The sequence below is a fragment of the Pogona vitticeps genome, chromosome 3 (assembly GCF_051106095.1).
Source record: "Pogona vitticeps strain Pit_001003342236 chromosome 3, PviZW2.1, whole genome shotgun sequence".
NCBI lineage: Eukaryota > Metazoa > Chordata > Lepidosauria > Squamata > Agamidae > Pogona > Pogona vitticeps.
Window position 1 is genome coordinate 203781829 of NC_135785.1, and position 15887 is coordinate 203797715.

The 15887-nt window shown below is 38.7% G+C and overlaps 2 protein-coding genes across 3 annotated transcripts in view; one reads left to right on the forward strand and one right to left on the reverse strand.

Annotated features, from left to right (window-relative positions):
- The first annotated feature begins 869 nt into the window (after nucleotides 1–869).
- Nucleotides 870–8596, forward strand: ATP5PO (ATP synthase peripheral stalk subunit OSCP). The gene is made up of 7 exons (XM_072994106.2): nucleotides 870–1170; nucleotides 3753–3803; nucleotides 4419–4529; nucleotides 6506–6635; nucleotides 6831–6943; nucleotides 7889–7975; nucleotides 8406–8596. The coding sequence occupies exons 1-7, from the start codon at nucleotides 1141–1143 to the stop codon at nucleotides 8517–8519; spliced, it is 636 nt and encodes a 211-aa protein (XP_072850207.1). The 5' UTR covers nucleotides 870–1140; the 3' UTR covers nucleotides 8520–8596.
- A 1531-nt stretch (nucleotides 8597–10127) lies between these two features.
- The window catches only part of ITSN1 (intersectin 1), a 119233-nt gene continuing 113473 nt past the window's right edge, over nucleotides 10128–15887 (reverse strand). For both annotated transcript variants that reach the window (XM_020796196.3, XM_078388901.1), the window contains 5 exons: nucleotides 14809–14930; nucleotides 14006–14088; nucleotides 13833–13916; nucleotides 13465–13638; nucleotides 10128–12711 (listed from right to left, as the gene is read on the reverse strand). In XM_020796196.3, coding sequence (XP_020651855.2) covers nucleotides 12563–12711; nucleotides 13465–13638; nucleotides 13833–13916; nucleotides 14006–14088; nucleotides 14809–14930 — 612 coding nt within the window. In that variant the 3' untranslated portion in view covers nucleotides 10128–12562. The remainder of the gene's footprint in view (nucleotides 12712–13464; nucleotides 13639–13832; nucleotides 13917–14005; nucleotides 14089–14808; nucleotides 14931–15887) is intronic.

A 15887-nucleotide genomic window follows, 5' to 3' on the forward strand; every position in this document is an offset into this window, starting at 1 on the left:
ATTTAAGAGGTAGGGGATATGGTGTAAACATACTTCTCCCACAAATCTATATGGTATTGACAGCTCTTTCCTTCCACTCCTGCATTTTTGGTTGTGGAATGGCCTTGCCAGCTGGAGTGTTTGGCCCCTGTGTTTGACAGGGGAGCAGCAAGCTGCCATTTTGTAACAAAGCCATTACCAAATTCCATAGCTTCTTCAACAAACAAAACAGAAAAATAACAAGCTTATAGTATTTTAAAATATTAACCACTGTATTATGGCAGGAACTCTTTGGACTATAGCTCAATGTATCAAATTAATTAAGTTTCCAAAGTAGCAGAGGGCTTTGATGCTTCCCCCCCTCACAAATACAGGTAAACATGTAGCAAAAGAGAAACGCAAAGTACTGTAGTACAAAATATGGACATTAGAAAAATAGTTTCTTTAACTTTTATTATTTGACTGTAAGCCATAACAGTCTGTGGCGTTCATTTGTATTACCAAAATACCAGAGGAAAATGGAAACAACGGTGTAAAAGGGAGCTGGTCCTTCATGGCGGGGACACACATGCTTTCCTATAAAATGGAATTATACTGGTAAAGAAAAGGCAAATTAAAGAAAATAAGCCGCAGGAATAGATGAGGATTTCGTTATTTACGGCGTGAAAACGAAAGGGAAAATTGCAAAACTCTGAAAAAACGGCTATGCTAATTTCCCAGAGAACCGCAGTCTACTTGCGTAATGCAAAGTACATTTCCTACGGATTTACTTCGATCATGAAGTAAATACAGGTACAAGTATAAATGTCCATACTGTACTTAAAAAAAAAAACCTCTAAATTAATCCGACATAGGCTACAGTATTAACTTAGAGGGGGTTGCAAACAATGGCATGGCCCGTCGCATCCTCCAGAAGCCCATGACGCCGAGATTTCGGTTCCAGCAAACATCATTGGAACACATTTCTTCGAAACCCACCCACGCCTTCTGCTTTTCCGCCTCGGCTTCTATCATCCCCCTCCATCAAAGCGCTGAAATCTACAGAAACTACTCTTCCCAGAAAGCCTTGCCGCAGCGTGAGTTGCGCTGAATCTCCGGGCATGCGCTCTCTCGTTGCCAGTCGGACAGGAAAGAGGCCGCTTTAACCTACAGAAGGAGAAGATGGCGGCGTCCGTGCGTTTGGCTCAGAAGGTGAGGAAAAAAGTGGCCGGCGCCGTTCCTGTATGCGGGGTTTTTGTTTGTTTTGCTTTTCTTTCTGAGGCTGGGGAGACTGTCAGTGTTTCTGTGCAAGGGAGAGGAGGAGAAAAAAACCCCGAGGGTTTGGAGAGCTGGCATTTGAATGGCCCTGCACCCGGAATTGCCACTGATACTGAAAGTTAGGGAGGAATCTCAGCACCAGCGAGTCTCTCGTTATTGCTGGCAGCGACGTTGCGGTTTCTTCCTGCTGTTGGAAAAAGGGAATCTGTTTTATCCCAAGTCACACCATTGCCGGTTTGATTCCGTGTCAGTTGCGCTGTCCTAAGGCTTTCCGGCCATCTCGGGAGAAATGAGGGGTTGAGCCGGGACCTTTTGTTTGCTAAGACGGTGGTCGGCCACCGAGCTAGTTTGCATGGCACCCATTCATTTGCCTTACTCCAGATCTTGTTTCTATGAGCTGTGGGAAGGATCTAATGGAAGACTCGAGAACCTTCTTTCCTACAAAATATGCAAATAACAGGAAAAATTCTGGTGCTTCTAAAATAAGCAAATCTATTAAATAGGGTTGAGAATGGAGCTGGATGGAATATATACCAATAGGTATACGCACACGGGTTTTATCTCCATTGGTGTTTGGCATGCTAGTGTTTGTGCAGAGCAGACTAAATGTATGTTGCATTGTCAACAATCTTCTCATCAGTTGGAATAAATCAGGCCACCTTGCTCACTAGCAGAAGGTAATGTCACTTGGAGGCAATTGCTTTTTCTTTCCTAGTGGCTGGTTCTGGAGTACTTCTCAGTGGCACTTAATCTGTAGCTGATGGTGCCCCAGCTGACATAACCCTGTTACCAAGGTCAACTGTCTAGAATCTAGATAGAAACTAACTGCCATCCAAAACTCATCTAGATTCCAGTGCTGTATTTGACACATATTGTACCTACTGTGATCAAAAATATTTTTGTAAAGCTGCTTTGTTTAGAAGGCTGGCCTGCCTGGTTTCAAAGTCCTTTCATAATTAGTACAAAATAGAAAACTATTTAAAATAATAATTAAACAAATGAGTTTCACACGTTGACCTCCCCTACACACATATAACATCCAGATCATCTTTTGTTACATAAGAGCAGTCTGTTTAATCATTTCCGAAAGGTGCACAGATTTTATATTTTAAGGGAGAATGCCAGAACTCTTGGGCAACCACCAAAGCCTCATCTTTCTGTGTAATGTTGTGTTTTGATGTTCTTGTAGTACAATGAATAAATTCACTATCAATATAGGTATCTTAGGATGCAAATTAGTTCTCTTAGGCAGCAAATCCCTGTCATACACTGAAACTACGTGTACTTGGCTCAGTAAGGCTTACCGTAATTTCTGTGTGTAAAATGACACTTTTTCCTTAAATAATTAGACAAAAAATTAAGGGTCGTTTTATACATGGAAGGCAGCCACTGTTCCCTGTCTTTTGCGAAAACATGGGGCTTAGCAAAAAGGAAGGTAAGGTTCCCTTTGGGTAAAACAGCCATGAAAGGGCTGCACGATCGTAGTCCTTTGATCCTGAAGCCCTTTCATGGCTGCTTTATCCACTTCAATGCATTTCTATGGGAAACTGTGTTTCACTTAGCGATGTTTTCCCATAGCGATGATTTTTTTGGAACCAATTAAAATTGTTAAGCGAGGCACCACTGTACTTCTGACTAGCCATGTATAGATTATGCTGCTATGTGAGCTTCCAGAGGTCCAAAAGTCATAATTGGAATTTTAAATTCTGCTTAGAAAACAGTAGGAGGCAGGGTACTTTTTTTTTTAAAAAAAAACCTTTTATTTATTTATTTTTAACTACAACGTAAAATACATAAACAGTAGGAGGCAAGGAGACATTGTTCTTGGAAGCCCTGTTCAGTCAGAAGCAGGCCCGTTGTCTCTGCACCAGCCAGAAATTCTGAATTTTTAGTCACCATGTTTCTTCTCATGGTAGACAGTGTTTTGTATAAGCTGATTTCAGAGCATGTATAAAAAGGGCTAGCTAATGACCAGACATCTGACCTAAGCCACCACAATTTACTTCTCACTGCATATAATCAAAGTTTAAAAGGTAACTAATTAGTGCCAAAGATTACTTGATAATAAGTAAAACTATCATTATTAGCTCTTAATTCCATTTTGTTGTACAGGTATGTGTGCCTTTTTGTAAATTGCATAAAATATATTGACTGAGTTTATTACAGGACAGCCTGAGCCTTACATCTAATTCGTAATATATTTCTTCAGAAGTAGATCCTAGAAGCCACAACGTACCTGCTGCTCATTAGCTTTATGTTGCAAAGGCTGGTATAAGTAAGTCCAATATCATCATGAATCTTGGCAGCAATTGCTGCCAGTTAATCAAATTTTGTGTTTGATTAACTGGCAGCAGATAAATAACCAGGTTATATATCTGCTGTGAAACAAGAGGTTGAAATGGATCCTTCATAACTACCACAGATTAGCACTGTTAGACTTAACGCTCTCAGACATAAGTGTAGGATTCTGGCCAGTATACATTTTTGTGTTTTAAAAAAAAGCTTTTGTCTTGTAGGTTCGACACTTCAGTACATCTCTGGTCAGGCCAGTGTCAAAATTGGTGCAGGTAAGCATGATTAACATTTAGAATTGTGTTTGCAAGAGGCACCAGGGTTTTAAAGGCTCCATTGAGTATTCGGAGAATAAGTTTAATTTAAATCGGTGAACTACCTTTTGATTAGATGTATATAGGAATGCATTATAGTTCAGTTTAAAGCAAATAAGCAAATATGTGTGATTGCTGGCGCCACAATATTTCTCCCTTGGTGATGTGCACTGTTGTATTATTGTGTTGTTTTTGTGCTTTTCTGTTTTTAAGGGCTTTTTTAAGCATTTGTGTTACATTTTGTTTTGCATTAAATAAATAAAATTTTAAAAGCATTTCCCCCCTGATGATGAGGCCTTCAGGTGCCTCTGTTTCACAAGAAAGAACTACCCGCTGACTCAGAGTCAGTAGCGCTCTATCAGGCTAAAGTAGTGTTGCCTCAGAGAATACACTGCAGTATTAGACAACGGATGTTTTAACAACTTGTTACAGAATCAATGTTAAATTCTGTGTGTCTTTGTCTTTAGTGGGATTCCTTAAATTGTGGCATTCTTGGGCAATTTTTATAAACCGCTAGCATGACACTTGCCTTGTGCATTAGTTTTGATACTTTCAGTTCTTCATTGTCTCCTGCAGCCCCCAATTCAAGTGTATGGACTAGAAGGCCGGTATGCCACTGCACTCTATTCTGCTGCATCTAAGAAGAAGCAGCTGGAACAGACTGAGAAAGAGCTGGCTCGTGTGTTGGTAATAAGATTTCACATCATCCTATCTATGCACCTAAGTATCTTCTTCCACAGAAGATGTTAGTTCATGAATATTATGTGGGAACTTTATTTTTTTTCTCTCATTTAAGGTGTATGCTTTTTATTTGGAGCTTATTTTCAGGGGATGTTTTGTTTTTTATGTACAACAATTAAATTTATTCAAATACAGTCATATCTTCTGGTTGCTGCACAATGGTGGAGGGCAGGCTTTCAATTAAGTGGGTCTTATTTTGGGCATAGGGCTTATATTTTGAGCATCCTGAAAAATCATACTAGGGCTTATTTTCAGGTTAAGTCTTATTTTCAGGGAAACGGGGTACCATTTTTAAAAAACCCATTTATTTATTTATTTTAACCACAGCATAAAATACATAAATCAAAATACAAATCAATTGTGTTCCCCTCCATCCTGGTCGGGACATCTTGCAGTAATCTTCTTCTGCCATTGTCCTTATTCTTCTTCTTCCTTTATTGTCCTCTTCTCCAGAACTGTACTGATTTGGAACTTTCCCTTTTCCTCTTGTTAGCACATATTCAAGAAATCTGCCCCATATATCATAAAAGTTATTATTTTTTTTATCTCTCTTAACCTTTACATTACAAGTTAATTTATCATTTATAGCAATATTCCATATTTCATTATACCATTCTTCCATTTGAAATTCACACTTTGATTTCCAATTCCTAGCTATTTTTAATCTAGCTGCTGCTAATAAATTGATAACCAACTCTCTAGTCACCTGAATACCTGACAGGAGAAATATGAACTTGAGTGTCAGTGAACAGTTGGAAATTATAGATGCTTTACATGAATGGTATTGTAACAGCCTAGAAAATAAACAAGTTTTGTGGAGTTGACGTGACGTGGCAGTGGTCATCCATGCCTGAGTTACATCACGCCTTGACTTCTGCAATGTGGTTTTCATAGGGCTTCTCTTGAAGACTATCTGGGATCTTAGGTCAATGGAATATGTGGCAGGGTAAATGGCATCGCCATCATGTGACCACGATACAGACAGATCTGCAGTTGTTGCCTGTTGCTTATGAAATGCAATTAAAGATATTAGTTTTAATGGGCTTGGGGCCTGTCTGTCTGATAAACCCTTGTCTTGTTATTAACCTGTCCAGATATTAAGATATTCAGAGATGCCTTCTTAAGAATACCAACAGCTGCAGAGGCCCACTTGTCCAACATGCAGGAGGGTTTTTTTTCCCCTCATGAGTCCAGACTGTTGAATGTGGTTCCCTCAGAGCTGCTCTCGGCTTCTACTCTCACCACTTTTAGGAAGGGTGTAAAGGCATGTGATTTATGGCTGACATATAATGTCTGTCATGCTTTTAGCTATTTAAGCTACTCTGAGCATTACTTTGTAGTGGAAAAGAAGAATGAATGGAAAAAAAGCTTTGTGTTCTTCCTTCTAGCACTATTAGTTGACAGCCAAGCTTGCTTTAGGGTTACTGCAACACTATTTATGGTGTCCTTACACCGTTAAAGGGTTATGGACGCATAATTGTGGAGGCAGTCAAATAATCAATTAAACATTCTGTTTTTAAACAAACCAATAAAAGTTCAGCTTGTTTGTAAATTAGTACATTGCAGAGTAAAAATGGGCATTTACAGTCATGCTTTATGTGCATTTATTTTCTGAAATGACTTTTGAGGGTGGTAATAATGTTATATATCTGTGTGACTGATTAGGATTGAAGTCCTTATTACAAAGTAAGCCCCACTGAATATTATTGGTCTTATACCGAAGTGAAAATGATTTGTGCTGTTAATATTTTCAATATTGTGGACGGTAATCTCATAAAACTATCTCTGGCCATTATTTGAACTGTTAATTAAAAAAAACACATAAAGAGAGTTTGGATTAATAGTCCCTTTATGCCACAGTGAGTAGACTTACAAGAAGCAGGTCTGATTCTGACTGAGGGATGCTTCTGCTATCGTTGCAGGCACTTATGAAGGACCCTAAATTATCTGCTGTTGTCATGAATCCTCATATAAAAGGTGCAGCAAAGCAAAAGGCTGTGCAAAATGTTCTGGTTAAAGAGAAACTGTCTCCTATCACTCTCAATTTTATCAGTAAGTACCACTTTTCCCGTTGATGAGCAAAATAGTATGAATTGGGCTCTACAATGTTGGACAGTATCCTAACCTCACTAATATACCTAGTTTAGATTGGTATGAACCTTTATCTTTAATTTGCCAGTACCCTATTTGGAACAGGTTCAATGTGTACAAATAGCACTAATTCCTTAATCTCTTTGTTTTTCTAAGATGTGCTTGCTGAAAATGGTCGCTTACCCTATACTCCAGGTGTAGTTTCTTCATTTGGTAAGATTATGAGTGCGCACCGTGGAGAAGTGCTATGTTCTGTAACTACTGCTCAGGTAAGATAAGCTGTTAGATTTTCCTTAGCTATTTTGAGAAGGGTTGTAGATTGCTTGTAGAATAGAGAGGAGCATTACATTTGCAAAACTAATGGCATTCTGTTTACTTATGTCTACAATGGGTCTAATAGAAATATTCTTTTTACATTTTAGCACATAAAATGAATGTAGCAAGGTTATTCGATTCACAGCAGAAGAGGGTGTTGCACTGATTGGCCAAGCATTCTCAAATTAATCTCTAGAAATAGTCTGCAAACACACTTCTCATTTCATGTTCACTTTGTCTACTGTCTTAATTTTAGGTAGGACAGTTTTTGTATTTTGAGACAAGAAAATCACCTTGCTTCTTCATTGGTAACAGAACAGCATTGATATGTGGGCTATGCTATTTATTGAAACATTCTCAAGATTTTACACTTTCATTAATATTCTAGCTGCACACCCCCCCCACAATAATTCTGTGGTTTCTGTGTTATTAGAAGGAAGCAGAGAGAGCTCATATTTTTGCTCTTGTTCTTTGCAGTGGGTAGCAAAAGAGCAAAGAATGCAGTGTCTTCTTCTTGCTTGTAGCTTTGGGATTGTCAGCACAGCATAGTAACTGGAAAGATGAAATATATACTGCGATATATCACAGTTGATATTGTCCTTGGTCCAAATCCTGTCTTATGGACATGCCTGCCATTACCTTATTGATCTTAAAACAAAATTTTATATAGAAAAGAGTCCAGATTGCAATGTGACTTCCACAAATTTTACTTACTAAAAGTTGATTTTTCTTTATTAAATACACACAAAACAGGAAAATGTCATTAACTAAATCAACTAATCTGCTATATACCATTCATTTTCCAAGCAGAGGGATGTCCTCGTTCCATCCTACTTCAACACTCAATAGAAGGGTTGAGCATTAAAACAAACTTTTCTTTTTCTGTCTGAATATTTTAGCCCTTGGATGAGGCCAATCTTACTGAATTGAAATCAACTCTGCATGGCTTTTTAGCTAAAGGAGAAGTATTGAAACTGGAACTAAAGGTATGTTTGTGACTCTGTAAATATTCTGTTTACCTCAGAACACGGTGAGTTCTCAAACACTGGAGGTATTCAAGAGAAAGTTGGACAGTCATTTGTTAGATATAAATATAATGTTCCCAAGCTCTGGTTCTGTCATAGTCATGTTACTAGATCCATCAATTTAGCCTTTCTTAAGTTGATGGAGAAACTTTGAAGAATTTAAAGTCCCTTCACGTTTACTTGACTGTAGGCAAAGACGATATGTGGAATGCAAATATATGCATCCCCATCCAGAACAAAGCAAAAAGTTCAGGGCAGCCTACAAAAATGTTTTTTGTAGAAATGAACTAGATGCATCTATATCATTACATTTGTTTTTCACAAAATCCAGATGTTACAGAATGCCATTGTTTTTATTTGTCTAATAAGAAATCTTGCCTACTTTTTCTAGACTGATCCAACCATTTTGGGAGGAATGATTGTCAGCATTGGTGATAAATACGTTGATATGTCTACCAAAACCAAGATTCAGAAACTGAGCAAGATCATCCAACTGCCTGTTTAATGGTCATCTAGAGACATAACTCCCATTAAAGTCTCTTTGTCTGTATTACAAAAATAATAAAACCTCTTGTCCTTGTATAGATGGTGCTGACTTTAATTTTGTACTTAAAAATGTATTTGTTTCATGTGTCCTTTGGTGGGGGTTCCCCTCATATTATAAGACTGGGTGTTCTCCTCCTCCACCGAAAGTTCCATCCCTGATTAAGGAATATTTCAAGTAAGGTGTTTTAGTAGAAGAATTACCCCTTTATCTTGCACAGGTTTGCTTCCAGGTGCTAGTGACTGCAGTCCTGGAAGCAGCAGTTGTACTGAACCTCTATTCTTGATTCTCTCAACAGAATGTGAGGACTCTGCCCACAAAAAACTGACTTCCTGCCCTTACAGATCACCATGGCTCTTTACATGCATGCATGAACCTTTAAAAATGTGGAACCCTGTCAGATGAAAAGGTTATGTAACTTTCCTTCTTTTCTTTACTGTCTCAGGTTAACGAAGTCAGCTGTGCTGCTGGTTTTTATGGTCAGATTGCTATTGTTTTCTGATATTTAAAGTTGCCATTCAGGAGTGCTTTGAACCAAATCTGATTGTGCTTGAAATATTAACTTTTTCATTTCATTTTTAATTCTGTTGCTTAGTGTGGTAAATTGCACTAGAGTAGACCCATTAAATCAATGGGGATTTGGTGAGTCAACTCTTAAATTTCATTGATGCAAGTGCGACTTACTTTAGCATAGTACGCTAAGCAACAGCATTTTGGCCACTGTGTGCTGAGGTATGAGCAGTAACTAAGAAATTAGCTGCACAGGAACAGAGAGAACTGTAATTGTTTTGGAATCATTTTAGCATTCAAAAGCCAGCCAAAATGCCTTTATTTTAAAATAAAGCATAAAGGTCAGTTTTTATTCTGTCTTGACAGAAAATATGCAAATTCTTCTCATCATTACTGCAGTTAATGTGCTGAGAAAACTGCTAGCAAATGCATGCTATTAAAATAAGTTTTTCATCAAGGACCACAGTAGTACCTCAGTTTACAAAATTAATATGTTCTCTGGAATGTTACATAGTGCAGAAAATTCATAAACCGAAACACAGATTGCCATAGGAACGGGGACGGCGCTAAAAACCTCCAGGCACAATGCATCCTGGGGAAACTTTCTTCATAAACCGAAAAGCACTGGGAATAAAAACGTAAACCGAGGCATTATTTTCAACAGATTTCCATTCGTAAACCAAAAATTATGTAAACCGAGGCACTACTGTAGTCACTTCCAGTTGTGTTTTTTTCATAAGGTTTCAGGGCTGGGACCCTTGGGTGTGTGTGATTTACATTTTTGGGTCCATCTTTTTCCAATCTGTTTTGGGCTTGTACGGATTGAGGGTGAGGAACCCTTGCAGAACTGTACTTTCCCCATGCCTAGTCACGGTTTTGCTTCCTGTGTTCTCCAAGGATACATAGATAATTTATCTCTGGATCTCTTCTCACAAGTCTAATAGTAAGGCTCTTTCAACATTATTTAATTTGTAACAACACACCAGCACTCAATTTCATAGTACCTTGTGAGTAAAATTAGCCACATTTCTTGAGTAAAATTAAGACAACCAAGGAAGGTTTAGAACAATGACATTTAATATTTTTCCACCACTAAATGATTTGTACCTTTTTTTTTCTTCTACCACAACAATGTGTTATTTTCACATTTCATTATTTGTTAAAATGTACCCATATGGAAAAAGGAAAGCATGGATTTAGTTCTATTTACATACTTTAATTCAAACATTTTTGTAACAACATTGAAAAATAGAAACTTAAAAGATTTTTTTTTAATTGTGTGTTCCACCAGTCAGTGGTAAACAATTACGTGCCTGTTAAGTTAAACCTTCTCTAAAACTTGGTCAGTTGAAAGTTCTAACTAAAGGGTGTTTCTCTATTCAAAAAAATACGTTAAGTATGTCATTTTTGATACAAAATTCTACACTATATTCAATAAATAAATAATAGAGCGATTCTTAAAAGTATGAAATGTAAACTTTTTGTCCCTCCAACATACAGAAATTTTAAAAAATAATTGCTGGAAATAATACAGTGGTCTCCTTGGAAACAATAGTATACAGACACTTTCAAGCACAGTTTACAATGATCACCAGACCTTATTTACCTATCAAGTATAAAGCTATCCTAATTTCCTAATGGAAATCATAAAGTTTTGCTGTACTAGATAACACCATCTCCACAGGAAACATGGAAACTGATACCAAAACAACATGCAAAGAACAACAGAGCCAACACATCTCACAAGAACACTGACATGCTAATAGACCAATCAATACCTTCCATTCTGAAAGTCATTTTAAAAATAACAAACACATATGCATGATCCTTGGGGTAAGAACTGAAAGACTAAAACACAAAGTGAATGAATTTCTTGGTACTGAAGTGAAGATGTTCCAAAAATTCTACCCTCAATATTGTGCCTAGTTCAGCAAAGTTCTTGAGAATATAACTTCTCTTTGTTCAGTTGATTTCAAAGCACTTTGCTGAATAAAGTTCTATGTGGGTAACTGTATGAATGAATTTACAAAATAGCAACAAATCCTTTTGCCTGGATTGCTTGCTTTGCAAAACACTCCTCACACCTAATATGGACAGACAAATTTGCAGTGAAGCACATTTGCAGTTAACTCTCTTGAGGCGCTACAGTATGCTGCGATCCTGGTACTCCTTTTATTTAGGCACAGCACAATTTAACACATTAGACCCTTCTGGCTGCTTTTTCAGCCTTGTCTCGATACAGCATGAATTTGCTTTCCTGAGCAGCTGTTTTCCTGCCACTTTTGGTTTATCCTCCCTACTTTTACAAGTTTAATAATTGAGTTTCAGTGGTACAGTATACATAGATGCACAATAACCAGTTGAGGACGAAGGATATCCTAAGGCAAACAAGAAGCAACCAGCACCAGGTCCTAGTTGAAGTCTTGCTCACCCAGCCCCTAATTATACCCTAGACCACAATATTCATTTATGTCTAACAAATACCATATTTTCCCATTTGTAAGATGACCCAATGTATAAGATGACCCCCTTTTTCTAACCCCCAAATTAGAAAATTTGATCCCCACGGAGTTTAGGAAGTGGGTAACGCAGCCGTGAAAGGGCTGCATAATCGCACCCCTTTGATCCTGAAGCCGCTATGAAAGGGCTTCAAGATCAAACGGATGCGATTGTGCAGCCCTTTCACAGCTGCTTTACCCGAAGGGAGCCTTCCCTTCCTTTTTGCTAAGCCCTGTGGCTTCGCAAAAGGCAGGGAAAGCGGCTGCGTTCCGTGCATAAAACAACCCTCGATTTTTTTGTCTAATTATTTAAGAGAAAAGTGTCGTTTTATACACGGAAAAATGCAGTACTCAGAAAAAGCAATCTTCAGCTCTGCTTATAAAAGCATTTCAGATTACAGGCAACTGTCATTTAAACTTCAGATCGGAATATTCTTTTTTTTTCCTTTCTTTGAAAACAGGTTCAAATATCACAAAACTTCCTAAAAGAAATTCAAATATCTTACATGGCAAGAACATTTTCATGTTATAGGTATTTTCTATATAAATATATTCACATTATGTTTATACACCACTCTGTGGGGCAATAGGCACAACATTTCAAGAGGGAATTTACAGACGTCTGCAAAGACACATCAGCAATACCCGCTTCTGTTGATAACGGCATGCTGCAGTAGCCAGAGAAAGTGCAATGTTTATCTTCCTTGCCAGAGGGCTGGCTACAACTCTGTTATTCTAGAAATCCTGAAAACTACAGCAGAAGTTCCACATAAAATGAAAGAACTGAAAGCTAAAAACCAAGGTGACATTTTCCTCACAAACTTGGAATTCCAGTTTTCCGCAAGGATTAGCTAGAGTAGAAAGAGTTGCATGGCTTTGACCTCTTTGCCTCTGGAACACAAGTAGTAGCTTCATATAAAAAGGCTGAGGATCTTTACAGACAAGATTTTGTGGACACCTATTGCAGTCATTTCAGCTGAGGGAAGCATTTTCTTTTTAAGGTTCATCAAAAAGCTGTAGATCTAGTCGGACAACTATCTCTCCTGTTGGAACTTCATGCAGGAGAAGACACTTTGTAACTGGTCCTTTGGAACCCTGGTCTTTCTTAATATCTGCTACACGGATTTCTGTTCTGCCCAAGAAGTCTGCAATACACACAAGATAACACTGTAGGTAAGAAATGACAGCTTCCTCCAACAAAGACCCATCTTTGAAAACAGATAACTTCAGAAACAGCATCAACTTTCAGAACAAATGGAAAATGGAAGCAGAACAATTTATCTCATGTATAACCACGTTATGGCCTAACAGTGGGTCTCCCTTTATCTTCCTGTTTTATTTCACCAATGCTGTCATTCTGTAATATAGTAGTTCTGTCTTCTCAGTGCTGGGATAGAAATGCAGCTTTTGAGGGGAAAAAGGAAATTGAGGCCAGAGCTGTCGTGCGCTGTTAAGTTGCCTCCAACATAGGGCCAACCTTATGAGTGAGCAATCTCCAAAAGGCCCTGCTCTCAGCTGCCCTGCTCAGCCCTGGAAACCTCAAGTCTATGGCTCCCTTTAGCAAGTAAGTCCAGCATGTGTAAATCTCTCAGTCTTGATTTCACTGCATTTCTCTGAACCCCACCTGGATTTTCTTCTCATCCTTGTTTCATACTGAAGTGCAAGAAACTCATTTTTATGAGTCACAGAAACCATGAAGAAAACCTATGGCAACTGGGAGCAATGGAGAAACTGAAAACCACCAGTAGAGGAACTCTCCACTTGGGCTTTCCGGTCACCTCCATCCCACTGCATGCTTTGAGGAGTTACTCAGAGCAGAAAATGAAGCAATCGTACACCCACGTGGACATACGGACACAGAAAAAAATCGGGGTTCAAAATGAGGGGAAAACACTTACCGTCTGGGGAAAACTGGTCCCTCTCAAATACTGTTATGCAGAGCACATCCTGTTCTAAATCTTTAATGAAAAACTGGCAGTTAGAATTCCACTTGGGGTTGAGAGTGTCTTGTATGGTCTTGGTAATATGACACTGAGAGCCCATTGTCACTTCACAGTATGGGTTACTCTTTCCTAGAGGACAACACAGAGAGATGCACAGCTGTGGTCATGTATTTTTGTAACATGTCTTTGGGCTTTCACAAGAGAGTCAGAGGAGCCTAGTGCCTATCCCAACATCTGGCGCCATTCGAGTGCCCTCCTCCATCTTCTTCTCCTCACCCCCTCTCCCGCTGCCACCTTCTAAGAAACGAAAGTTAAATTCTTACCATGGGATCTGCAGGGCTTCAGTTCAATACCTTCAACGATGTTGACCATTAACCTTCCAATACCTGTTGCCCTTTGGGACCGAACTGTGGCAAGAAAAGGCAAGATTCATTACAACACTCTTCTGATACTTTGGTGAAAACTCAGAAATACCGTACCCCTCCTTGTGCAATACCTAAGTAGGCCTTTTCCCTCTTCTTCTTCTCTGTTTCTATGTAAAGTTCAGAAGCAGCTTTGATTTTCTGAACCCAAGCCGTTCTTGAAAAAGAGATGAAAATAAAATAATACATTATTATGAAGTACATGCAAGGCTGTCTGTCTGCAGAATAGGATGAAGATCTGGGTGGCATCATAAACATCCTTGAGTTAGTTCTTGTTCTCAGGATCAGACTGGATATAACATGAGAGACTTCTGAATAGGGCCTTCTTTATGTTAAAAAAAGGTGTTGGTGGCAAAGGTTTAGGGTCTCTGTTCAGCTCTGGATGGCACTGCTGGGAAAGGGAAGGTATAAGCCTTCCCTTGCCTTGTTTTCCCAACTGAAGTTGTCTGATGACTTGAAGCTGTTATTTGTCCCTTAAGTGGAAACATACAAATAATCATATAATTTCTGTGAAGATAAAGATGGGGAAAGGCATAGAAGGAGAACTTGACGCACTGAGCACTGCAGGAATCCCATTGTGAAAGAATGGCCAAAATTCTGATGTGCAGTTATGCAAACAGTGTGTAACCTTTAAAGGCAAACTGTTCTAATTCTCTGCAGACATTACCTCTTGTATGCCAAGTTGCATCTCCATATGCAACACATAACGTCTATGTGGATTTCTTAACGTATGGCAATTTGCTTCCAAATGTTGCAGTGTTTGCACAACCACACAACAGGATTTCAGCCAGTGTGTGTGCGCGTATGTGTGCCCATGCATGTATAAGGGCTTATGAATATTTTAGTCGTGGCGGTTACAGATGCAGAAGTATGTTACCTTTCATTTATACTTTCTGCCCGAAGTGTGTAGACTCGATCAATGTGAGAGATGTGGAATATAGGCTCATCTCCAGAAGGATCCGTAGGAAGTTTTACCAAGACTTCATTTAGAAATATGGGCTGCAGAAACAGTAGGCAAGGATAGTTTAAGTCAGCTCAGGATCAATGTTGGGTGACAAATGTCAAGTTTAGAACACACAATCCAATTGGTCTGTTTCTGGGCAGGCATCAATTTGCAATTTTCACCATAGTAATTTGCAGCATACTCTCATTCTATAAAATAAATACATGGCACCTAGGATGAAAGTATCAGATACTTCAGAGGTGGGCAACTTTGGTAGGTATATGGACTAAAAGGCTGAAAACCCACGCCCAAACTGAAGTTAGTTGCTATTCCAGAGGCACCAGTTATCCTTTATGGAGTAAACCAACGACAACATCCCCACAAAAAAGCAGGGTCCCAGAGGTTGCCAAAGAAATTGCAAAACAAGTAGGAGGCACATGTACTTCTGTCCAGCTGACACTGAGGATCAACAGACCGCACTGGGCTGCCAACTGTGTAAGCTAAATGTAACTCTATGGGCCAGTGGCAAAACTTCAAAAATAAATTAAGAACACAATTGATTGTCACATTTGAAGCCATAAGTAAAAGACAAAAAGATGAAACTTGATATACAAGTGCTTGTTGTTGCCCCAAGCACACAGCCAGGGTTTGTGCACTTAATCAAGAAGTTTGCAAATTTATTTGGGGAGGAGCATCAATGTTTGAGTTTAATATTAGGTCAGCAATGGGTATAAAATGACTTTTTTTGAAATAGCAGATCCATGAATGATATGACAATCCAGGGACTTACAAGAAACCTGGCTTGTCACAAATGATGCAACGTTTTGGTGCACACATTTTTCTCCAGTTTGTTGTGGGGCAACAAATGACTAGGGGCCTGGATATAAGGAGTACTTTTCCCTATAAACCAACTGTGGAGCTTTGAGATTTATTTATCAAAATTTTATTGCTGTAATTGAGATTCACAAACACTATGAATGTGGAAGAAACTTCACATTTTCTCTAGCGGTAGA